The sequence below is a fragment of the Platalea leucorodia genome, assembly GCF_965183815.1.
Source record: "Platalea leucorodia genome assembly, chromosome: 1".
Taxonomy (NCBI): domain Eukaryota; kingdom Metazoa; phylum Chordata; class Aves; order Pelecaniformes; family Threskiornithidae; genus Platalea; species Platalea leucorodia.
The window spans coordinates 156,804,572-156,831,067 of NC_138823.1; the positions used below are offsets into that span (position 1 = coordinate 156,804,572).

The window sequence follows — 26,496 nt, forward strand, 5'->3', positions numbered from 1 at the left end:
ACACAAAATTAGCATTAAACTCCCAAGCAAATACCAAGTACGGCAAGTTTCGGTGGAAGCAGGTGGAACCCTGCAGTGAGCAGCAGTGGGAAACGGGGCCGCAGGTAGCGGCAGGCAAGGAGATTAACTGGCAGGGCTGGCATTCCCGTGCGCAGCAGGCGGCAGCCAGACTAACAAACAGTTTCCATTTTCAAAATAGTTCAAGCCAGGACTTTTTTTTCTACTTTTTAGCTCCCTTCTATTGTACATGCCATCACGGACACTCTGCACCGTTTCCATTTAGCGGAAAGTCTGAATGATTAAATTCTACACTGAGCACTGAACCACCCTTCAGAAACTCCCCAAAATTATCCAAGGAGCTTAAGCTGCTAATGCAAGCACTTGGGTTAAAAGCTGCAAACGCTCGCCAGCCTCACCTCGGCACTGCTGAGAAACGGCACGTCCTGGTACTAATGAATATTCTCACCCGGGGACGCTGACGAGCAGCATCCACAGCCCATCTGCAAAAACCACACTTCCCCAGTGCGATGCCTCTCCAGTCACTGGGACGTTTTGACCAGGATTTACAGTCTGAATTAAATGGGATTTCCTCAGTAAGCTCCTGCAAATTACTTATGTTCTGAAAACTATGACCTGTGGGAATTAGAAAAGGTAACAACACTACTTAAAAATAAAATATCACAAGGCTGAATAATTTTTCAGTGACATACTTTGGTCTCAATGGAGCATTAAATAAAACTTCTACACCAGTCTAAAGAGCACACCATGATGCATGACAGTGGTTCTCCTGCAGCTCTTCTTCAGGTTAGAACACAGACAACCTACTGAAACCACCTACTTGTGCACGCTATTTACTTACAGGTTTAAAAAAAAAAAATAATCATCTAGGTTTCAGCACATACTTATCTTCACATCCCCTCCCCCAAAAATATGAACAGAAACGGCCTTTGTAAAGGGTATGTAACTTAGGTCATTAGAAGATTTAAGGAGGTTACAAGCATCACAAGTTTAAATCAGTTGCAATAAGCACTGGCTTGATTTAAATCCCTCAGTTAAAATCAACTAAAAACCAGGGTTTGGCGTTCCATCTCAATCCAGTCCTCACGTCAGTTGTGCCACCTTATAACTTTGGTCTTTTATTTCTGGTCCACACCACTATCACTGATTAATAATAGTTTTCCACAGCACTAGCTCATGAAGATTCGAAATGTGGCGACAGGGGATCCTAAAGCACTGAAGGAAAACATGGCATGCCTAAAGCAACGTTCTGCACTCAGGTGCTGGCTAGGCAGCACTCTGATGATCTGACGGCATGGCTTACTATGACGGCAAGCTTTTGGGGATTTATTTCAACATTGCAAAGCTTTATGTTTTGAATAATATGGGTGCAACAAGCAAACAACCTTTACTTCAACCTACAGAAAAATTGATGGTGGAGTTCCCCCACCAGAGAAGTTCTGCAATACTTTCACTGTATTCTAAACACATAAAATCTGTTCTAGACTTCATTCAAAATATCAATTTATAGAGCACTGTGAAAAGTCACATGGAGACTTTTGCATAATCTGCCTAACAAAATGTAATTACAAAATTTGTCATGCAAAACTGGAGAAGACAGTACAAATGCAGGTCTGAGCACCTTTTCAGTCTGCATACTTCACTGGCAGCATGACTGATTGCACTGCAGAAGTCCTACTTTCAGGGACAGAGCTGGTCTTCTTCCAGAAGAACTGTGCCCATCACTGCCTTGGAAACAAACTTTTTGAGTAGAAAAGAGTGGAAAGTGGATAGGAAGATCCTTTGACTACTAACAAAGTGAAATACTAAGATTTGCAATACAGAAGAACAGCAACTTGAAAAAAAAAATTGTTGAATGTTTTAATGCATTTTGAATCATAATGAAGAAAAACAATTTACATCTAAAAACAAATTAGAAGAATAATAAAAAGTGGTTCCACATAACTTATAAATTCTTTTTCCAAAAAGGTGGTTTTCACAGATTTAGGCAACAAATAAGATGTTTCATTCCAGATCTTTCTGATTGTAAAGTATACACAAACTTTGTGAAAACTGATGTGCATTTCTTGAGAGAAAGACATAAAAGCTTGATTTTGCCCAGTGATGAGGCCTCTGTGAAATTCTGCACAATACTGGAACTGCAACTCTCCTCCATTTTATGAAATGCTGGACATTGTTCCGTGCTGAAAAACACTCTTTAGAACATTCAAAGCCTTGAAATGTTTTCCACGTATGTAGTCACTGTAGTATTATTCACGACCACTGCTCATGTGTGATTTGCTTCAAGGGGAATGGCAGCCTCGGCTTAACCTTCGGTACAGTATATAAAATTAAGCTAAGTGATAGTTAAGTGTTTAGCTGATTAAGTATTAGCCTGCTCATAAGAACGTGGCTCTAGCACCTTGTTTAGTTGACTTTTTTTCAAAGTGAAAGCGTTTAATCATCCCATTCCTGGTGCCAGAGGATGGTCCCTCTGGTGATATAAATAGTTTGCAGCAACGATGATTAAACTGCAGTCTAGTGGTCCTGTATTACATATGTATTAGTGAAGCTTAAACAATTTAGTTGAGCAGGACCAAAACCAGTGACGCTCTCCCCCACCTCAGGTAACAACAGGATAGTCATTGCTCAAGATACTACATGCAGGCCACGCTGGAGAAACTGCTTCTACTGTCTGGAGAGACATTTTTCTCTTTTTTTAAGCAGCATCAACCTGTGTCAAGTTCTCTCCATTGCCAACTAAAAGAAAAGGTGAGTCTTTTTTTCTTAAAGAATAAAATCTGCAACCCAACATCAAATAGCTTTACCCAAGAGTTAAAAACCCAGGAAAAAAAATAAGTGAAAAAAACTTTTAAACCATCTTTTAATCCTTGTTATCAAAAGACTTAAAACTCTGCAGCTGCTTTCTCCAACCTCGCTAGTTCTGGTATTTTAAAATTACTTCAGTACAATTCTGTATGTATCTTCTATCTAAAAAGAAAAAAAAAAAATTAAAAAACAACCAAACAAAACAAAAAAACACAACCAGAAAAAAAAACAAGGTATCAAGCTGCTACAATGACCTGTACTCTGAAGACACTACATACATTCTCCATTAAATACCTTAAGCTTCCTCAATGTTATGCTCCAAAACCACTTCTAGGACCCCCGTTTCCCTATAATTACTCAATGATGCGTTCACCATCCCATCCCATTGCACTCCAATGCCATTATATGCTAGTTAACAGGAGAACCAGTTAACACATCTGCCTTAATGTCATCATGAACAGTGCTGTAGAGTACATGAGCACAGCTATAGCTTCACAAAATCATGAGATAAAAAGTTCCTAATACTTATCTTATGCCAACCCACCATAAACTCCATGATTCCCACTGTAAGAGCGCACCCTTGGCTTACCCTCACCCTTCATCTTACACCGTGATATGTCAGACAGTTAGGGGCAGTATCTCCCTTTACCTAAAAAGAAGTGTCCGTCTGAAGCAGCCTTTTTGTTTGTTTGAAGATGTCAGCTGCTACCTGCATTTACTTCTATAATCAGCAGCTGTGGTATAACACCCCGCTGCCAGTGCAAAAAAGGCTAAGCACAGTGAGGAGCAAAACCAGAGTGAGATCATTTGGGAGAAGGGAGGGAGACCTACGTTAATTACCCCCTTTTGGAACAGAATAGGGACTGCAGCAGCCCTTGCCACGGCTGAGAACAGAAAGGTGACAGATGATGTTTACTTATCGTATTGCTCCATTAGCTTTAAGTGTTCATTACCTTAAGGATCACATTTAGTATGATTGTCTTTCCTCTCATGTCAGAGATAGTACTTCAGCCAGAGACCAAAAGTGCTTTTTTCTAGGCTACAGAGAGATTCAACGCATCTTGACCAACATTCATTTTTGAGGTAGTACTCATTTACTTTGTATTGCTGGCTCAAAATAAAAATATGGGAAGTGAACACAATTAAAAGTATGCTCACTGTAGGTATATTTAAAAAAAAAAAACAACAAAAACAAACAAACAAAAAAAACCCCTATTTCCTTTCTGGGCAGATCACCAAAAAGAAGCAATCCTTCTTACAAAGGTCAGCTCACATTCACTGGTAAAGTCAAACTTTCATAAATGGTTTATAACAATAGCTATAAACTAAAGTGCTTCAAAATTTGCTTGACTAGATTTCAGTGATTAGAATCATAATATTCTGGATTTTTGCTACTATGAAATTCCATGAGATTTTAGAATCACTTTATATAAGAAGGGCAGAATGAATATTTTTCTTTTTCAGAAGAAAAAGTACAAAAAGCATTCCAAATAAACCTGGCAGTCTATACTCACTACAAGTTGCTTTCCTTTTCATTCTCAATTTCTCCAATAACTGGAATAAAAATGGAGTTGAAGTTGCACTATACCGCAGCACTAAAAAAAAGTATTCCAAATCAGATGCAAACAGGAAAATGTTTACAATCATACGACTAGTGAAATTCACACTTCATTTCAAAGTTTTAGCCCTGCAGATTCTTTCAACACAAGGCAGATATGTAGAGTCATGGAAAACCGTAACAGACTGCTATACACTCTCTACATTAATTACATAAGTTTCACATTTATGTCACAAATGTAATGCCCTACTGTTTATCTATTAAATGCTAAATAACTTATGAACATTTATGTGCTCTATGCAACAGTGAACATATTGACCAGTGGATGCCAAAATATAAAAGTTCATACACAAGACAAACTAATTTTAAAAAAATCACATTTTCTGTACAATTCATGCAAACTGTGCACAATGTGGTAACACGAACAACTTTTTGCTAAAGTCTCCACTTAAGGAAGAGCTTTTACAGCGACAGCAGACCAGTGTTCAGAAAAGTCTGCGAAAGTGTAGAAGTCCATGGCAACATAAAATGCAAAAATTCTTCCAGCATTTCATTTTTCTTGTAACAAAGCAGGGATGTTGATGTTCCATCCAATAGCCTGACGATCAAATCCGCATGTGAAGAGGTTACATATTGGGTGGTCCTCGCTCCATGCTGAGCAGCATACCATTCTTCTGTGGCCCTGCAGCAGTTTGGGAGACAGCAGTATTACTTACAATATATTTTGAAAGCTTCTATGTTGACATGTTAGTGTGACTCAAAATGCAAACTTGCTACCGCTCACACTAGTTTTTACAAAAAGTACTTGAGAATCCTAAAGTCATTGTTACTTTCATCTGCAAGGTAAAAATCTTTATAACAATGAGACTCCTTAATACCAGCACTGGATCCATAATGACAGAAGCATATAAACAGGTGTATCAAGACTTTTGAGTTTTCCAAGGTACGTTTGCTATCTAGTTACATTTTATTTACAAAAGCAAATCAAATTTTGATTTTAGCATTTTTATTTATAAAAGCAATCTTAAAAGACGGAAGTACTTGCTGGCAAATGCTACGTTATAAACCTGCAAGATGAAGCGTCCACCACGTTCCTAATTCAGAAAGGATAATACCACAGCAGGAGGAATGTCATACTGAGGAAAAGCAATGCCTTTTCTATTGTTCCAAGTCCAACAGTAACAAAAATGCCCCAAGGAGGACTCTGACCAAGATTTAAGTTCAGAAAAAAAAAAAAAAATTTGCCATGATTTCAGTAGCATCAGCCTGAATGGAAATATTAAGAAAAAAAAAAAAAAAAAAAAGAAAAACCAACACTAAACAATAGACTAAAAAAACCCTAACTAGAAAAAGGCTAAGAAAGACTAAATAAGTCTTAAAACCCCTTCCTAAATTCTGTCAAGAGCTGCTGAATCCACCCAAAAAAAGCTAATTGAAGTGGCATAATGCAATTAATTTCACTTAGTCTAATTTGCTCCATTAGCAATGCTTGCCATGCCAAATAGCACCACAAATGCACAAAACTTGATGGCTGCAGCAAGGATGGTTTGGTCCTTGGTACCAAATATCAAGAATTTATGTGCATAAGCACAGAAGGAAAAAAAAATAAAATTTATCACCAAATCATACAAGGTGAGCTCACAAAACTGACGCCCACTTTTTTCCTTTTACGTTTCTTATATAGTAAATTAAACACTGTGTAATTGAAAAAAAACAAAACCAAAACCCAAACCAAAAAGCATTAAACCTCATAGTGAGTCACTTTTCTGACACAATTCACATCAAGACATTAGAACACATCTGAAATGCTCTTACACATTTTTTCCATTTCATAGAGAAGGCAGACATTAGTTTCACTTTAGTAAGGAGAAAAATTATGATAAAATTCAGTTGAAACATCATTTCCAATTCCAATAAAAAACTCAAAATATGTTACTTATTTGCATGTTGGTTATTTTCAATAACTAACAGCAGCATATTTCTATAGACAAGTGTCTTTCAGCATTTGTTCAGCTTTTAAGCTAGAGAGACCAAATCCTACTTTAAACTTTGTATGAAAGAAGAACAGACATACTTTAAGGCTATAAATATTCAGTTACCTGTCTATTACTGCGAGGGAGGCGTGCTAATCGCACTCCTGACATGTCAAATAATCTAACCTGTCGGTTGTCATGTGGAAGGGCGATGATTCTTTGGCCAACACATACATTAATCCTGCACAGCAGAGACAAAAGTAGGTTATGTACAAAACAGTGAGCCTGGCAAATAGAACTTGACAGTACAAGTTCAAGCTCATGAGAAGTGATAGAGCTGAATTTTTCCTGGTTAGAATTCACAAGTGAAAAAAGAAAAAGTATTAAACCATTAAGGTGTTTTCTATTGTACAAGATGGTTAAACAGCTTTAACATCTGCATCCCCTCTAAAAAAATCTCAGAAAAGCAATATGATGTATTTACTGAAAATTAATGTTGACTACACCTGGATAAAACCATATAAAACCACTTCAGACCTTTTTCAAAATCTCAACTTTAATTTTAGTGACTAAAATTAAATGTATATTCAGTGAATTAATAGAATAGACTATTTCAATTGGAAGGGACCTACAATGATCATCTAGTCCAACTGCCTGACCAATTCAGGGCTGATCAAGTTAAAGCATCTTGGACACTGACAGGCTCGGGGCATCAACCACCTCTCCAGGAAGCCTGTTCCAAGTGTTTGACCACCCTCTCGCTAAAGAAATGCTTCCTAATGTCCAGTCTAAACCTCCCCTGGCACAGCTTTGAACCATTTCCCCGTGTGAAAGAAGTTAAGAATTAAGAAAACATGAATTAAGAAAAATAGTAACTCAGATCTGCTTACCTGTTGACTGCAGAATCTGTACGGATCGTTGCAATAGGAGACCTCATGTTTTTCAAATCCCAAACTTTTACAGTACGGTCATCACTACCAGAAACAACATTGTCTCCCACAGTGAAAACTGCAGATGTCACAGTGCTAAACAATCAGGAGTAAAAAGAAAGGTGTCAAGCTGTAAAGTCCTTTATTAAAGTAGCATCTGATTAAAGTTCTATTTTCTGTTCCTGTGCTTCCTTTAAAATATGTAACTTTTTTTTTTTTTTAAACCAAAGTAACCTGAAATATTAAAACTCTAAGTGGGTTTTTTAGAATAAAAATATATTCTTATAAGAAGCTGTGTCACTTAAAGTATACAGGGCTTGACTGGCCTAAGTGCTAAGAGTGCTCTTACAGTGGAGAGTCACTCTGGAGGCATCTCTCATATTCCACTGATCCTAATACGAGCTAAACAGGTCCAGTCAATCCACTTTTGAAGTTCTGTATTAATGTCCAGTAGGCTTATCAGACAACCAAAACCGAACCAGTAGCATACAGTACAATTCTTCCTCTCAAGCATTTTGAAACTAGTAGCCAAGTTCTTTCACTTTCCATCTGGAGACTTCCGTACAACTCTCTCAGGCATTTGTCATTCACAGCACAGACACTGAGGAGATCCAAAACACCTCCCTGAGATATAGCTAAAGCTATTGTGTACACACACCTAAACATGCTGTAATACATTCACAGAGCTTCCAGAGCTATTGCTCCACTAGCAATAGCTACAGCAATCTAATAATTTCTAATTGTGATTTCTATTCCTATTTTACAAGGAGCTAAAGTCTGAGAGCCAGATAAAAAAAATGGCAAGTAGTAGAGTAAGAAGCATGATCAGACAGTTCTTCAAATTTTACCCATTATGTCTATAAATGCACAAGGGCAGCCAGAGAAAGACTCCCAAGACTATTTCTAGCAATCAGAAGTGCAACATACTACTTTCAGAAGAGATTCTATAAAGAATTTTATTTTAAAATTTTATTATCTTTGCATTTTATACTTTCAGAGAACAGTATACTGCTGAGCTCAAATGAATAGTTCTCATGATGATGAGCTGTTTTTTTTTTAAATCTTTTACCTATTATTTCATATTAACCAATTAAAGTTTTTGTACTACTATTTTCCTTTTAGTACTGTCTGAATTCCCAACTCAAAACCAGTTATTTTCTGCCCACACAACATACTAACAAAGCATTTTTGTCTCTCCCTAAAATCATTAGGGAAGGCTTCTCAACTCTGTTTCTACAGATTTGATTTAATGACCTATCTTGTAACTTGGGTCATGCACATCAATTTCTTAGAATTTAGTAATTTTAATTTAAGTTGTCAGTTGTTACCGTCACTTTGGTTGTTCTGCAGAAATTTGAATTCGTGTCCTACCCAAGCTGCTGATTGAGATTAGCACTAGCCAGGTCACAGTGGACCAGTTTATGCAAGCCTCTTAATTTAAATTGACACCAAATTAAGTTTTAATTAGGATGAAGGCCCACTTTATTCATGATACCAAGTTTCCTAATGCATTATTAGAGTGCAGCTAAGCTACCAGGGAGATGATTACAATAAGAACCAAAAGGTCTTTGCCTAATCTTCTGGACTTTATGAACCAAAAGTCAAAAAGTTAAAACATACATTAAGGCCACAACTGAGGAGTCTCTTTCATCAGGCACCTTCACATTTGGGAAGAAAACTCCTTCACGTAGTCAAGTTGCTAAGATCATACCAACCCTGTTCTGCAGTACCAAACTTGTCTTCCACCACCCTGACCTCCATTAAACTTACCAACATCTGCATTTTCAGACTTTCACTGAACTCTACACTGCTGTAGCACATTTGAAACAATGTCTGTAAGTTTAAAATTCACTATTAAATCTCCATACTTGGCATTGGGAGACTTGCTTGTACACAACAGTCTAAGGAATTCAAGTCATAGAAAAGCTCCAGGTGAGTGAATATACAGTGTTTTAGCATTCTGCTGCCAACACACAAATCTGCTCTGTTTTCCCATCATACATTTTATTCCAATTACAGTTGGAACGTGTTGTGAAACTGTCTTAAAATAACCCTCCAATTTTGGATGCCTTTTTCCACAACTTTAAACAGCTTTCCAGCTTCTTTGATCTCATATTGATTCTCCTTTATCACTTATCACTGTCAAACATAGTTAAGTTTCTTTGACCACATGAAGTTCTCTCATTCTTAGATTTATCATTTTTCAAATGAAAACATTCAAAACTATTGCCATGCAAACAGAATGCCAACTCTAGGTTAGTTCGACCCTTACTGCTCCTGTAAAAACAAGACGACTCTCAAAGGAAAACAAAATCCTTTTCTGTACTGTTTTCAGTTTAATTATTCATGCAGATATTACTGGGTACACTAAGAAAAAGTTTGTAAAATAAAAATGCAGTGAAGTTCTGCTGTAGCTCTCTCTGGCAACTGGGCAAGTGATAGAAAGGCAAAGGGAAGGCTGCTGGGCCGTTTTCAGTGACATCTTTAAAGGTGTTTAGTGGTCTTAGTCTCTCTCTACCCTCCCAACAGTTCATCACTGTAAGGCACTGCAGACTGGGATATGAACTATTTGCAAGCACAGATGACTGCGAAAACAGCCTTCTTCATAAGGAGCTCTGAATTCAAAGGCTAGAGGGAGAAGCACTTTTTACTGAACCCACTATTTATGACCAAGAATTTTGGTCACAGTTTCAAAGCAGTGTATAGATATGGACTGCGCAACAGCCCTAGATATTATGCTTTAAAAAAAATGAAACACTGATCTTCCAGGGGAACCTATAGATACACTTGATCCAATTTCCAAAGATATCCCATTTTCAAAATAAGATTGCAAATCTAGAAGTTTTAAGTAACTTAATACCAAGTCCAGAAAGGCCAAAAGCAGTATCATTCTCCCAAACTTGACAGCTCTGGGGAGGGTTATCAGCACTTGGCTGTTATCTGAGTAAAGACCAGGTGGTTTTTTTGGTTCTGTTTTTTTGAAGTGAAACATATTGAGTTAGTATTTAAAAAACCACATACATTTAAAGTCAAGAACATGTACAACACTACTGACTTAAGAAAACATGAGCAAGTGCTGTGCTCATGGGTTTTCTTATGCACTACAGATCATGCTTTGTATCCTCTGCTATTCCAAACTGGGGCATCTCTTAAAGTGAGATGGATGCATCTCATGTCATTTTTGTTTGTTTTTGGTTTTTTTTGTTATGGTTTGTTTTTTTTTTAAATTAAGACAAAATAGCAACAAGAAGAAAGGCCACTTCCTACTTACAAACTAAAACAGGATTTCATCCCAACTAAAGAGGGAAGATGAGAAGAAAGGGAAGCAAAATCTCTGTGGGAAGAAAGAAGTTGGCAGAGCAGCCAATATACAAATAAACTTTCAAAAGTATTGCCTCCCTAACCCCACCCATATCACAAAAATTAAAATACTTTTTCCTGTATTTTCATGTGGCTAGTTTTACTTTCTGTTTATACTAGTCTTCAGTTTGTTCTTACACAGCTGAAACTATGGTTAACATCCCCTTGGCTAAATTAATAAAAAGTGTCAACAAAAGACCATCAGACCCCATGTTAATGGAATGCTAGAAGACATTAGGTTTTTAATAACTCAAAAAGATGACAGGTATTGTAGGACATTAAAAAAAAAAACTGGCAAAGAGGAAGCAGTCTTATGACACTTCAAACCGTGGGTCCCATAGGGAGTTTGGTGTGCTACAACTATTCTCCAGAAAAGCTTCAGCCTCCGCCAAACCCCAGCAAAACTCATTTATCTTGTCATAGGGAGCAGCCGAGCGTGTACTTCCAGCTGACAGCGTGGCACTTCCTCACCACACACCGCTGCCCGGCCTCGAACATCCTGCTCCCTCCGTGGGTCTCAATCAACAGAAATGCTGTAGTGCTAGCACTCCTCATTAGGCCGAACAGCTGTCTCCCCAGTCACACTGAGACACAAAACTGTTTTGCATAACAATCTGCTGAAATTTCACACATAGGGGAAGGGAGGAAAAAAAAAAGAAAAGACGTTGAAAATGTTGGACCATGAAATGCTGATGCAGAACCCTTACTGGCAATGCACCAAACAAAAAGTTAACGCTGCTCTTTCCATTTTGATTTGCAACCTATACTGGGATTTACCGTTGAACACTGGGAGACAACATGTTTTCATGCCTGTGGAAAGACGTCTACTCATAAGCATTAATCTGTGAGGGAGATGAAGTTCTGGAGAAAATGGACAAAAACAGAGCTTTCAGATAAATTTATTCAATGTACACCCAATTGCAGTTAAACAGCAAAATTTGAGTGCTCAAATATGCCTCTGTCATTTTAAGTAGTAAAACAAAACCTAAAGGAAGCTCTGTTTGGGACAGCATTTCCTGCACAAGAGTATCCTTTTTTTCACGGGAACAAAGCGTATCCCCACACAGAGCAGTCTGCAGCCTGGGGGGAAGCCATGACTTGGGTTTAAAACCTCCAGATACGGACAACAGTTTGCCCATCTTAAAGGGTAATGGCATTGGCCACAAGAGTCCCAGGTAAGGAGCACACCAGTACCTCCACGCTCGATTGTGCATTCAGGTTTCAGAAGTGCTAAAGGCACTTGATTCCAGGAAGAGCTACACATACAATTCCCAAAGCTTGTTTGTGGATTTATCTCCAAGTATCAGCAGAGCTCTTTCCTCCAACTTGAGAAACGGTAAGAACAAACCATGAAGGAATTAACACAGAAGGGGGAGGGGGAGAATTCAGAGACGACTGTTAGCACTGCAAAGTCATTTTTTAGCGTTTAAATCAACAATGTCTATTCCAGAGATGTTTTGTAACATTTAGAGAAAATTGCCAGTATCTCCTTTTCTCACTATCTGTCTTAAAATAATAAAATTATACAGGACTGAAAACAATAACTAGCTTTTATGAGAATTACTCAATGGCAAGTTAGTAAATTAGTTAAGGTGCAGATATTTTAAAAATCAATTTCGTTACATTTATGATGGGATAAAAAAGGTCCATTTATCCCTGCAGTACTGCTGCATATGTTATGTAAGCTTTAGAACGACAACACACCATAAAACATTATGCTCCACTCAATAGGATACAAAGAAAAGGCCTTTGGCTATGCTCTTTTGTGGGTCATTTGAAAAAAAATCATAGCGCTTCTTAGTGCACGCATTCAAGAATGGAATTAAGATTCTCTCCATGTATTGTCGTAAAGCTTAAAGCACTCATAAGCAACTGGATACAGATTTATTGCCTACATCTTTTTTAAAGTGGTTGACAAAACTCTAATGGCTAACATGGAGTACAGTCAAACTCTGTGTGTTACATGCCCCATGCCCCAAGATAAAACACCTAAAGGATTGTTTTTCTTTTAGCTACAGGGCTTTTAATTTTAAGCATTTACTCTTATAGCTTAAGGAGTAGTTTATTCAATTTTTTTATAGTTTTTATTAATTAGGAAGCAATTTTTACCATGAGGAAGTTTGCCAATGACAACAGAAAAGGTTCAAGAACATAAAGGAAACAAAACTATCAAAGAATACTGTATTTCATATTGCTTCTTCAGCACTTCAACAACTCCGTGACAGTATTGGGTTGGGGAAAGGTTAGAACAGAAAACGGGGTATTCAAGCTGCGCAAGAGAGCAAAGACAAGTACCTTGGAAGAGCTGAAGGCGCGTGAAACATGCTGGCCCTGGTCTGCCCTGAAGCATTCACAAAGCAGCTAACAACATGGGAAGTTAGACAAATTCAAAGTGAATTTGATAGATAGATAATAGATAATAAGATAATAGATAATTAGATAATAGATAATTAGATAATAGATAATTAGATAATAAGGCTGCTAACAACTCTAAGAAAACTGTTGAAACCTTTATGTGTTCTGTTACATGTACGTAATAAATGCACACCAGAAGTTTTTTATATGTACGTGTTTAGAAGCACAAAATTTAAAAAAAACTAACCCCAGAGCCTAGTCCAGGCCATAATCTTCATTTAAAGAATATGCAACATGCAAATGTGGGATCAGAACAGTGTTTGAAAGGAAGTTTGGGGCCTTTTTCAATGAAATGCAAGAGAAAATAAAAAACCACAGCAGACAGAACAAGGTAGGAATACCAACAGTAATATCAGAATCATTTAGTTAATCAGTGAGGCTTGGGAAGAAAACCGAACGTTTCATCAGAAAAATTTTGCATTTCTTACAGAAGCTGGATTGAGAGATCCACACATGGTGAATGCCTAAGGCATTCTTTGACTAGAAACAACAGAAAAAATGGTAGACAAAGCATCACGATGGCATTAATACTGAAGCAAGAGCAGGGCTATCTTGAAAAGAACAGATGCTTTAAACTGGTCGAACTCCACTGACAGCATCCAACTTGTGCCATTTTGTTTGGCAGAAAAGACTCCCTTTCCTAGCACAGCTTTTAGTCAAAGGTGCAAAACTTACATTTTTAGAACTACTTCTAGATATGCTTTAGCTTCACCAAGAAAAGTGGCTGAATAAGAATACGTAACAGAGACATTGTAATATTGGGGATATGTAGAATAAAGCTACTTTCCAACAGGGATGTCTAATGACGTTGCCTGAAGAGAAGCCATTTCCTCCCTGCCATGACTTGGTCTTTCAAGAACAAGACAGACACATATCAGGGTACAAGAATTAAATCTTCCAGAATAAAGAATCCAGGAAAGACAACTGACCTTGGCAAACTTGAGTGTCCACGAAACTAAAGCAATTATTAGTCTCTTGATACAGAATGCCATTTTGACATTAATTCCCAATTCACTAAATGTCAAAATTCAGCCCAGCATGCTAATCTGCTGCTGCTTAAGTATTTTTACATTTTTTAATTCAGATTTTCGAGCAAGTGTGGGAGTTTGAAGAGGAAAAGTTAAAGAAGACTTATTTGCAATTCTCTAGTTTCAAAGTTCTCAGGATGAAGCACAACTCGCCATACTCAGCTGCATATTCAGAGACATACAGACAGCAAATGAACAGGAACTCTTCCTTCTGATCTCCTACAGCCACACAAGCAGAGTGAATATGCTGTAGCCTGAAAGTGCTGTAAGCCACTTTGTTCAGCTCTTTCTCAGAAATAACGTAAGGTCCACTTTCAGCAATTTTTTCTCGGAGTTTGCCCAGAAAGTAGCACAAAGATATAGATTTAACAGCTAACGCATATTCATGTTTTATGCACTGGCTCAATCTAGCTACAAAGATCGGTAAGTTTGAGAAGTCATAAACAAACATTGTATTTTTTTCTGGCTAGGTCAAAAGTACCTGCTCAATTTTATTTTTTTTAAACCAAAAAGGCGTCTAATCGCCATGACAGGTTGGTGCATAACTATATACTGAACAATCAAGAAGCATTAACAAAGGATATTCACTTAAGGATAGCAACCCAAAGCTGCTTCTGAAGACGTTTTACTCTTTGAAGGATGGTATTTGCAAGTCCAGACTTGGAAGTCCTGCACATTTTTATTCAAGCATTTCACGAGATATGTGCGCAACCACTGTGTACCTTTGATGGTCACTAAACAAAAGAAAACACTTTAATATTTACCAAGTAACTCCTCAGTTGCATATAAGCACCAACATACTACAAATATATAGCAAAAGTAATGTATGATTTAAAAGATGTATATGAATCCACTAGCTAATAAGTGTTCTGTTGCCAATAGGGTATTAACTTATTTCCAGTGTTACTAAACTGTCAGAACAAAGGTATAAAATCTGTAAAGTAATTGACTGGACCTGTACAGACTAAGATTTTTTTTTTAAGCTACAAATGGTAAAGATTTCCAACATGAACATTTTAGAAGGCGCCGCACACCAAGACAGACCTCAGCACATGCAGAGTTCTTGAAGAGACAGAAAAACTCTTCAAGCACATATGCAAGAGCATCTCAATGCCAGACTTGTTCAACTAGGTCATCATGCTGGAAAGAGAATGGCCTTCAGAGCCCCGAAAAGACACGGCTGTGCAGGGGTCGGCAAACAAAAGCAGAAGTGAAGCTGGAATGAAAATTGCCACATAGATGCCAGAAGCATTTTGCTCTTCAGAGCACGACCTTAACTCAACTTGAAGAGTTCTAATCAATAATCACTAAATTCAATAATTTCTCAATAGGAGAACAGCTGGTGCTATATATTATCAAACATATCTTTTAAAGCAGTATCTGCCGGGAAAAAGATGTTGGAATTTGAGTCCCCAATGTAATTTTTGGAGGCTTTAACTCAGGAAGTCAATTTAACTAACATGCAACAAATAAGTATCCAGATGATAATACAAATGTAACCTTTTTCCAGGGCTCTGTTAAACATCTCATAGAGGGATGTGACTGGGGATTAACAGCACTGGTAAAATAAATTCCTATTGGTGTGCACGCAAAATCAGACAATAACAAAGATTTATATTTAAGCAAAAATCAGTCTTATTTCCACACCATTTCACTGTTTTTCAATCAGTAGAGAGCAAGTAAGTGAGACGAACAGGGGGCATGGCAAACCTAAAAGAAAATTTGACAAGATATTTTTATCACTATGTGAGCAGGGCACAGGCAGATAAGTCATGTACTGAACTGAACAGTCATATATAAGAAAAAAGTAAACAACCAATGTTTACAGATTTGGAAACTTCCCTAGGGAAGATGCAACTTCGAAAACGACCTGAATGTAGTTTGAAGACTCAGCCGAATGCAGGCTTGAAGTGCAAAAGTACTACCAATGTACTAAACTTGGTCTGTGGATATATAAATGTCAAAATATACAAGAAAACACACTTCGAGCTAAAATAGGTAACTTGTAAAAAAGAACTGGTAATTTATAGAGAAGAAAATACAGGAAACTTTTATCATCACCTAAGTATCTATTAATATAGGAAACAAAGCTCTTCAAGACAAAATCCAGCAGCTAGAAACTGAAGCTAGACAAACTCAGACTAGGGAGGCACAAAAAATTTTAACAGGGAGGTTAACTAAACACTGGGATGAGCAACTTACAGAATTTACCAAGGGGTAAGTGGAAATCTTTATCATTGGAACAACCTAACATACAGTTGGCAATTCTACTAAAATTACCTCTAATTCAAAACGGGCATCAATGCAAGAAGCTCGAGACAGATATCCTGACCAGTACAGATTCCTTTTGGCCTTACTGGAGAAGAATTTATTTTCTTGGACTGGCACAGTAGTAGACTATAAGAAATATTCTGCTTTTAATAAAGCAAACAGTTATATGCTCAGAACACCAAAATAACAGGTGATTTCTTAGTCCACTTACGTAAAATACAAATAACGTCTCACAGCTGGTATATATACATCTATTTTGAGAGAGCATCACTTCATAGTCCAAGGCAATGCTCAGCAACTGCTCGCGGATGTTAATTAACTTTATAAAATCATACCCCGCATATAGCAGGATTCTTTAGTCTCTCAGCACATCAGCATCATTCTGTTACCTTTTTTACAAGATAATGTGCCGGTTTGACTAAATCTTAAATCTAGCTCACTAAGGCTGCTGAAAAGGAAGCTGAATTACCCTATCCACGGGTCTTTCACACGCAAACGGAGACAAAGCGTAACGCTGCGGGGAACGAGAAGCCCGCGCTCCCGAGCAGGTTTAAAGCCCCGATCCCCTCCCTCGCGTTTCCAAAACTAAAACCCGCCACCGGGGATCCCATGCGGGATGCAAAGCTCCAAGCGGCAGAAGCCGCCCGCCCCCCCCCGATTTCAGGGCCGAGCCCCGGGGAGCCCCCGCCCTCCGCTTCTGCGGGTGCCGGCGGGGCGGGGCGGGCCGCGCGCGGCCGGCGGAGCGCTGGCGCCACCTGCTGGCGCGGCTGTCCCGCCCGCGCCGCCGGTCCGGTCCGCGGCGGGGCCCCGGCCGGCAGCGCCCGCTCAGCGCCGCCCTCGCTCTGCCGCCTCCGGTTTGGATCGCTCCCGAGAGGGGTTTTACGCCGTTCGTGGGAGAAGGGAGTGCCAGGCAGCGTCACACAGGGCGCGAGGGAAGGAAACGTAAACTCCGAGCCAGGCGCTGGGAGGGTTCGGTGGCAGTTTGCATCCCTCGTGAGGAGGGGTATCCGGGTGGAGTAAGATTTTGGGGGCTATAACAGACCAAACACTGTAATGTTGCCCTCGTGACTGAGATGTCTGGCATCTGATTATAGTGGTTTAACACGTTAGGAGTTGATCTGGTGAAAGAGCACAGGGAAAAAAAAAAATCGCTGCCCTGTGAGCTCTAGACGGCCATTCACCAGGTAGTACTTACAAGAGGCTGTTAAAGGTTCAGGACTTTAAATCGTCAGCATTAATGACTGCAACATCCAATTCACAGAGCTGATCCCAAGAGCTTATTAAAATATCAAAAACTTGCCAAATTATTCAAATAGACATTCAGGAAAGCCAAAAAAATGTCTTGTGTGTTACATATTTTCCAGTCAACAGACAGAAGTTTCTTCTATGCTGCTTAGTGTGAGAAGGCTGTTCCAGTGTTGATTAGAGAGTAATTTAAAAATATTTTGCTGATAGGCAGTACAATAATGGACCGAAAATAAAATCCCTCAAAGTATGTCTCGACTGCAAAATACCGAACTCCCATCTCCGCTCTGACTGCATTCCTCAGTGAAATACTCGTCTTCCGTAACAGGATCACCTCTCCAACAAAACAGAGCTGAACAACCCCAGCCATGAAAGTCAGTTTTGAGACTCTTAAAAGTTAGAGTGTATTTGTTAAAAAACCCTATGTCAATTCTAAAAACTCATACATTCAAAGAACAAAATGGAAGCAGGCAATACAACAGACAAACACAAATACGAAGACAATTAAAAGCTGGAATAAGCGTGACCGAAGAGGTTGCTCAAGGTCCATTCCATTCATAAAAAATAAATTCCCTGATAGTTTATAGGTCTCAGCGATAGCGGCTACAATACCAGCTAATACCTTTTACAGTATGCACCATCACCCCAGATCAACATCAGCTGGTCTCAGCATACATATGGTAAAACACTAATATTAGGTTCCTTTCTCTGAAACAAATGTCCTGGGACAAAGCCATTAATTAGCTCAGAAAAAAATGGAGGCGCCAATGGACACAAAAACTTCCAACTTCTGCAAGTCATTCTAGAAAAAGAGATAGAAGAGTACAAAAACGATGGCATGAAACAATTCCAGGATGCAGACCACAAAATTAAGTTTACTCTTCTATCAGGAGATAACTACTTCTATGGGATGATTGTCATGCACTGAATAATTTATCAAGCTGACGAGTCCAGAGCAGGGGGGCTTAAAGAGGTTTTACTTTATATATAGGTTAGCCAACAGCTAGGAAAATGAGAAAGTGGATACTGACACCCAGTCATAATGCAAACTAGACATTTGAATTACCAAAAAATAGAAACATGAAGAAATATTTGTGGTTTTTGTTTTGAGCTAGGACTAACAATCATCTTTTATTCTGAAGAAAGGAAGTGAAATTTGTTTCTGAAACAGTCAAGTTCAAATGTTCCAAAATTTTAAAAAAAGATTCGTTTCCTTGGTTAAAGTATTTCAAAGTTACTCCTGCGTTTTCCATGTATCAAAGCTCTGATTAACAGAATGGTAAGTCAACACCATAATACAGATTCTCATGACTATATCTGCCCATATTGAACAGTAGCCAGTATAAAAACTTAGAGCCTAAATTGGCAACTAAAAATACTACACCAAACCCACTGTTCTGACAGAACATGGTAATCAGTGCCCTTAATTTAATTTCTTATTTTATGTACAAATTAGAAGCATTAGCTTAAAGAGTAAAAATTAATCCTGCCTTTTTTTTGTCCACTGGTTCCAAAGAAGTAACCTTTATTTCACACCGAGTATCATGACAAGCAGAGGTAACCTGCTTGATCAACTGCATTACAGCAACTGCCCTAAACTACAGGCATAACCAATGCCAAAAACAACCCTCGTATCTTAAATTACCTTTAACTGTAAGGAGTTTCATCTAGACTTACCATATAAGCAATATCACACCAAGAGCCCTGGCTGCTGTTTTGGAAATTAAGTACTGCTGTGTTACATTTGAAGGAGGATAGTTAGGAGTTTCTGTGAAAACCAGTCTCCTAAAACAGGGGAATGAACTTAGTACCTCAAAAAGAGCACAGGAACGGTTTTGTTCACATTAGCAAGTGAATACATTTATACGTTTGGAACTTGTAAAAACCTGTGAAGGAACTGTCACTTACTCTGTGTGGCCCTGAAAGACATTCACAGAATGGATAGAAGGATCTCTGAAATCCCACAGACGGAAGGTTGTATCGCGTGATGATGTCACCACAAGACGTTGGGTGGGATGCGTACAACAATGTGTTAGCTCTTGGTCATGCCCTACAATCACAGATGAGAACATGTAAGGTAATGAAAATAAGACTTTTCATTTCCACATACACTTGGAATGAAATGCTAATGATTTTTTCCTTTTTTTCCCAAATAGTAAGAGAATAATAATAATCATTCTGAACTCTAATGTTACTACTGCTGTAAAAGTTAAGAATTATATTTAAAAGCAAAAAAACCCACTATTCACTTCATATGATTAGTAAGTAGCGATAGGTTATTGCTACTTAATATATGCCATGAACACAGCAAAAGCATTTTGCAAGAACTAAAATTTGGCTACATTCAGTTTAAAAACAACTACTTCATAGGATATATCACAAGCTTAAAAGAACACAAATTCATGCTCAGAGGATTAACAAGGTTGGAATTTTAGAAACAATTACAATATTGAGCAGCAGCTCAAGCCTTGTACACACTCAAATTGTACCCCAGAGAAACAACTTCCTTTTCCCAATATTTCAATATTTATAAATAACCCCATACATAAAAATAAACCACTGATCTATCTTCTTGTGAGTGAACAAATACCTGTAAGAGAATGGACAAGTTCGGAAGTCTCTACATCATACAGATTTGCTGTCCTATCCCATGACGCCGTCACAGCTTGCTTTCCCCCAACGAGCCAGTCGGCCGCTATGACCACTCCTTGATGGCTTTTGAGTGAAGTTAATGGGGCTCTGACAGTGGGACAATCACTAGAACCATCTCCATCTCCATCAGGTTCATCTTTATCTGAGAACTCAACTTCATCTTCTCCAGACATTTGCTATACAATGCAAGAGAAAAAAAGATTTATAATAAATGGGAAGGAATGTCTCCAAGTTACATTTTACAGTGTAAATGCTTCCCCATCCCTTTAATGTGAATGTGGGCAACTTCAGTCTGTAGAGTCTAGCCTATTCAGGTATTCACTACCAAAAACTTAGTTGAAAGAATAATACCAGTGAGTTAAATGCAGTTTTAATAACTACTTCATTTTAAAATCTCTTCTGAACTGTTTAGCTTTTTGTCCCCTTTACTATGCGGTAAGTCTTTCATATTCCCCTCACCATATTACCCTCGAGTTTCACTGCAGCACATGTATCAAGGGACTTTTTTTCCTTTAAATTTTTAAAAGTAGGAAGCATCTAACAGGACACTGACCATTTAAATCTTTGGGAAGACAATAATTTACAGCTGTATTTTTATCCCTTAGAATCAAAATCATGACATCAATATTTGTCTGTCGGTCAATACACTGTCATCATGCAGTGCTGATGTAAACTGGATGCAAAATATATTCTTTTGCTAACCAGGAAGCATCAATCTCTGAACCCTATTTAATTTATGCAAGACAAATACGCTTTTCTTTCTTGATATTTCGATGTGAACAAGATAACATTTGTACTGCTCTTTCAAAATGGAAATGTCAAATCAAATAAACTGAATCAAACATTTTCCATTCAGAAGTCTATCTCATATTATACAACCACCTCTTGCCACTACTCAGTTTCCTAAGAAGCTCATGCTATAAACTATGTTTGTCTTCACAATTTAGTAAGGGAGCTTTTAAGTCAAATACAGCATTTGACAGCCTGTCTACAGTAAATACTGACTAAATAAAAGCCTAGGGATGACAATGTCAGATAGTGTGATAAGTGCTGGTAAGGGTCAGTTAGAGATCAAATTTAAAGATACAATTAAATAAATGCCAAAAATACAAGTCTTTACCATCAGTTTTCAATTCATAGCAACTACAGCCAATACAGATGCCTCAGTAAGTTAAGCTACAAGAATTTAACTAGCTTAAAAAGAATATTATTATTTATGATTTGAATTACTAAAAAAAAAATGTACTCAACAGTTCATTTACTTAAACGTTTTCTACCTTGAACAAAAGTCAATCAATGTACTTGCAGCTGCATATTCTATTCTGCACCATAGATCTTTGAAAACATGAAGTCTTTTTTGAAAGAAAGGCTGAAATGTATCTGTTAAACTAAAACCTTAAAATCCCACCTTTTGCAATCCTGAAATAATGTAATTTTTTAAATTATGTATAATTTTAACATTCAGTCTTATCATAAAACCTGTATCTGATGAAATTGCTGTGCAATTATTTCGGTTGCAGTAAGTTGATTGCTTACATTGCAGTCTGCAGTTGGCTGAGGTGTAGGCAACTGTACTATGTACCTCCAGATGTGAGCTGTCTGGTCTCCAGATGCTGCAGAGCGGGAAGGGAGGGAGGGGGGAGAGAGAGAGAGACAGACAGACGGACTAAATAAAGGCATTTCCATGGCCGATAAAAACAAGCTTTAACATTACATTGGGCAACGCTGTCCGAGTTGCATCTTTTTCTAACAGATACCATTAGGACCTTTTTGGTAAGCAGGTCTCAACATCAGCAGTTACTTTCCTGGCTTCAATATTGATAAGAACATAACTCATTATACAAAATATAAGTGGCTACCAAATTAATCATTCCTATAGTGAAAACATCTACTTAAATACCACACATCAGAACATGAACGTCACTGCTGTTCTAATATGTAACATTGGAAGAAGGCATTGAATACATCAACAGGTGCTATCCTTCATTTGCTATTTCTCAAAATACTAGGGTTCCTCTTCGTTCAGTGATTTCTTCCATTAAATGTTTTCAGTGTGGTTTTAATGAAAAACCTAAAAGAGCTAGTGTGAAGCTATTCTGCTTCTGCCTTAAGCAACTCAGGTTTACTAGCACCAGCTCAGCAGGTACCATTTAATTTTAGACTTAATTTGTTTTTGAAATAGACTTATCCATTATTAACTAAGGAGAAGCTCAAGATTATCCTTGTTATAGACACAACAAACATGCTCTAATACCTAGGGGTACAGTGTTGAGTGTTCTAGACTGAGAAGAAAAACAGCTTGTTATGAGTATGCATAGATTTGGCAAGTGCAATGTACATAAAAGCACTAGGAAAAATATCTCATCTCATAGACCAAGAAGGCTAGAAGAAAGGTCAACCTTGTATTATTTCTGGTGTCAGTATTCTGGATCAGGGAGGAAGATTTTTTTATTTTAATCAGTTGTAAATCAATCAAGTGACACTGAAGAACAGGTCACCTGAAAACTTTCAATGGAAATAATTTGCAGAACCACCTCTCAAAAATAATAGAACAAAAATCTAGCTATGGGCAGCTTTTGTTTCTTTGGTTTCTTTTGTTCTTTATAAGTCAGTTTATATAGCAACATTGTTTACAGTACTGAAACAATGACTACAGTTACCATATGAAAACAGAAAATTCCAAATAGCCAAACTTAAATCATTGTTAGCCTAGATAGAAGGCATTCTACTCCCTACCTTCCTCTAAAGTGGTCACTGTAGGTGGAGAAAGCAGCAGTGTTTTAATTTCTAACCTCAGTAATAATTATCCTCATTTTACAATGACTTACCTAATAGCAGCAAATTGAATCCAGATCTCTTTAATCCCAAAGCTAGTGCCCTAATTGCTGGACCATATGAACCAGAGTACTAACCACATTAGACAGTTTTCAAACCTGAAGCTGCACTGATGATATTCTCAGTCCTGAAAACACCTTTACACTAACAGCCATATTTCCGAGCTGTTTTTTCTGCACACTCAGTATCACAATATTCTTTTCCTTTACTTCTGGAAACATCATGTATTTCCAAAGGGTTAAGATAGAATAGACTAGACTATCTCAGTTGGAAGGGACCTACAATGATCATCTAGTCCAACTGCCTGACCAATTCAGGGCTGACCAAGTTAAAGCATGTTATTAAGGGCATTGCCCAAATGTCTCTTAAACACTGACAGGCTTGGGGCATCGGCCACCTCTCCAGGAAGCCTGTTCCAGTGTTTGACCACCCTCTTAGTAAAGAAATGCTTCCTAATGTCCAGTGTAAACCTCCCCTGGCACAGCTCTGAACCACTCCCACATGTCCTATCACTGGATCCCAGGGAGAAGAGATCAGCACCTCCCTCTCCACGTCCCCTCCTCAGGAAGCTGCAGAGAGCAACGAGGCCACCCCTCAGCCTCCTTTCCTCCAAACTAGACAAGCCCAAAGTCCTTAGCCACTCCTCATATGACATTCCTTCCAGCCCTTTCACGAGCCTTGTTGCCCTCCTCCGGACACATTCAAGGACCTTCACATCCTTCCTAAATGGTGGGGCCCAGAACTGCACACAGTGTTCAAGGTGGGGCCGCACCAACACTGAATACAGTGGGATCATCACCTCCTCTGACCGGCTGGTGATGCTGTTTGATGCACCCCAGGATGCGGTTTGCCCTCTTGGCTGCCAGGGCACCCTGCTGGCTCCTATTGAGCCTGCTGTCAACCGGCACCCCCAGATCCCTTTCTGCAGGGCTGCTCTCCAGCCACTCCTCTCCCAATTTATACTTGTGCCCAGCATTACTCCGTCCTAGGTGCAGAATCCGGCATTTGGACTTGTTAAATTTCATCCCATTAATCACTGCCCAATGCTCCAATCTATCTAGATCCCTCTGTAAGGCCTCCTGTCCCTCAAGAGAGCCAACAGCATCTCCCAGTTTGGTATCACCAGCAAACTTGCTAATGGTGCATTCAACACCTGCATCCAGATCGTTGATAAATGTGTTGAACAGGACTGGCCCTAGCATTGAACCCTGATGAACACCGCTGGTGATGGGTCGCCAGCCAGATGTAGCCCCATTCACCACAACCCTGTGAGCTCTGCCCTTCAGCCAGTTCCTCACCCAACACACCGTGAACCCCCTCAGCCCACAGCTGGACAACTTGTCCAGAAGGATGCTGTGAGGGACAGTATCAAAAGTCTTACTAATATCCAGAAAAACTACAACCACCACCTTCCCTTCATCCACCAGGTGGGGGACCTTATCGCAGGAGGATATCAAATTAGTTAAACAGGACCCTCCCTTTGTGAACCCATGCTGACTGTGCCTGATGATTGCATTATTCTTTAAATGCCTTTCAAGAGTACCCAGTATAATGTTCATAATTTTTCCAGGAACCGAGGTTAGACTAACAGGTCTGTAGTTCCCCGGGTCTCCCCTCACACCCTTGTAGATTGGAATGACATTGGCTCGCTTCCAGTCAGCAGGGACCTCCCCAGACTCCCAAGACCTTTGGTAGGCGATCGAGAAGGGTCCTGCCGCAACATCCACTAGCCTCTTGAGTACTCTGGGATGAATCCCATGAGGCCCCATGGACGTGTGAACATTCAGCTGATGTATGATTTTAAGTGTCTGGTTTGGAGCAGGTAAGCACAAATGACAATGATATGACAAACACAGATGGAAAGATCTATCTCACATTTGTTATGCCATAAAATATAAAAATAATTCAGTCAACAAGGATACTGACAAAGCAGTAGGGAGAGGGGCTACAACCAAAAAGATGCTAGCAAATGACACTTATTTTTCCATCATGACTAACATACTCAGCATATGAGAAAACTTTACATACCTGTAAGAGCCACTTGCTCAGTTGGATGAAACTTTATGGAATTTACTGTGCAAAACAAAGTAAAGTTTTAAGTTAGTATACTAAAATAATTATTTCACAATGTTTTGTCATTAAAAGCATTGAAAAAAATCAAGAAGTCTTCAGTTTTAAGTAATTTTTTGTATTATAGCAATCTCTTAGGTGAGACAAAGCACAAAGGTATTTTATTGGAGTACATAAACCTACGTAGCATCAAGGAAAGCAGCTATAGTTGATTACACAACAATACATATTTTCTAGCAAGTTACTTACTGAATTCAGTCCAAGTGTTTCATGTTATAGAGCATAAACAAACCACATTCAAATAATCATGTGAAAGCTGACAGGAGATCATGCTCTGGACTTCCATAATGAGAATTTAAGTATTCATAACTATTTCTAACTCACTATATATGACCATCAACTTTCTGATTATTGCTTAAGACTGCAAGAACAAATGCCTAAAAACCTAATGCAAATAAAACAAATTAGATTTCAGTCTGGCAACCATATGTAATCAAAACATGATTGTTTTAAAATAGTCCTGCAAGAATTCTATCAGCCTACAAAGCTCTTCTTCATTTTTAATTTCAGTGCATAAGATTCAATTACTTTTTATTACTAAGGACTTTGATTTGCAAAATCCATAAGCTTCTCTTCAACAGTTCTTCAAGAAAGAACTTAGAAATCATTTTCATCCATCATACAAGTAAAATAGATGCTTATGTTGTCAGGAGAGAGTGGTGTAATGAGTCTAAAAAGATACTCCTTAAATTGTTCACACTGAACAAACTCGACAGTGCACCAGCTGCTGACACCCAACACCTTTGCTCCATTTCAAATCAACTGTCAAACGTAAACAAGTAAAGAAAAGTTTTATTAAATTAAAACAACATTATTTTTCTATAATTTATATAAATTCATATCATTTTTATAAATTATGGGGTATATAAGTTTTACATAATTTTTAACTTAGTTTACATACAACTGTTTAAATACAGGTGAGAGCTTTTATTATTTTCATGGTTATCCAAATGGCAATTCAAAAAAAAAAAAAAAAAAAAAAACACAAACAACTACTGGCATGAAAAATGCAAGTGATTGGAGTCTATGAATGTGACTCTCTGGAGGCTAAAGGTAGCCTCTCCACACAGCAAGCAACCTGAGATATCTGAACAAATTAAAGCTTGTTACTTTAATTAACAAATTACCTGTTGTTTCTATGCATCTCTCTATTAGTATCTTTGTGCTGTAAGAATCAGAAGTCATATAGCAGGAAAAAAAAAAAAGCAGAACTTATGGTTGAAGCAGGTGACCACTCTCTGGAGAACTTAATTCTATTTGTATCTTTGCCACAA

General features: G+C 38.3%; 1 protein-coding gene across 3 annotated transcripts in view; it reads right to left on the reverse strand.

Moving 5' to 3' along the window:
- Positions 1-1,974: 1,974 nt before the first annotated feature.
- Positions 1,975-26,496, reverse strand: part of WDR37 (WD repeat domain 37) — a 48,680-nt gene continuing 24,158 nt past the window's right edge. For 2 of the 3 annotated variants that reach the window (XM_082313425.1, XM_082313426.1), the window contains exons 8-14: positions 25,121-25,165; positions 21,794-21,870; positions 20,196-20,433; positions 19,514-19,655; positions 7,248-7,382; positions 6,484-6,598; positions 1,975-5,066 (exon numbers count right to left, since the gene is read on the reverse strand). In XM_082313425.1, coding sequence (XP_082169551.1) covers positions 4,935-5,066; positions 6,484-6,598; positions 7,248-7,382; positions 19,514-19,655; positions 20,196-20,433; positions 21,794-21,870; positions 25,121-25,165 — 884 coding nt within the window. In that variant the 3' untranslated portion in view covers positions 1,975-4,934. The remainder of the gene's footprint in view (positions 5,067-6,483; positions 6,599-7,247; positions 7,383-19,513; positions 19,656-20,195; positions 20,434-21,793; positions 21,871-25,120; positions 25,166-26,496) is intronic. The other variant, XR_014228324.1, reaches the window with a different exon arrangement.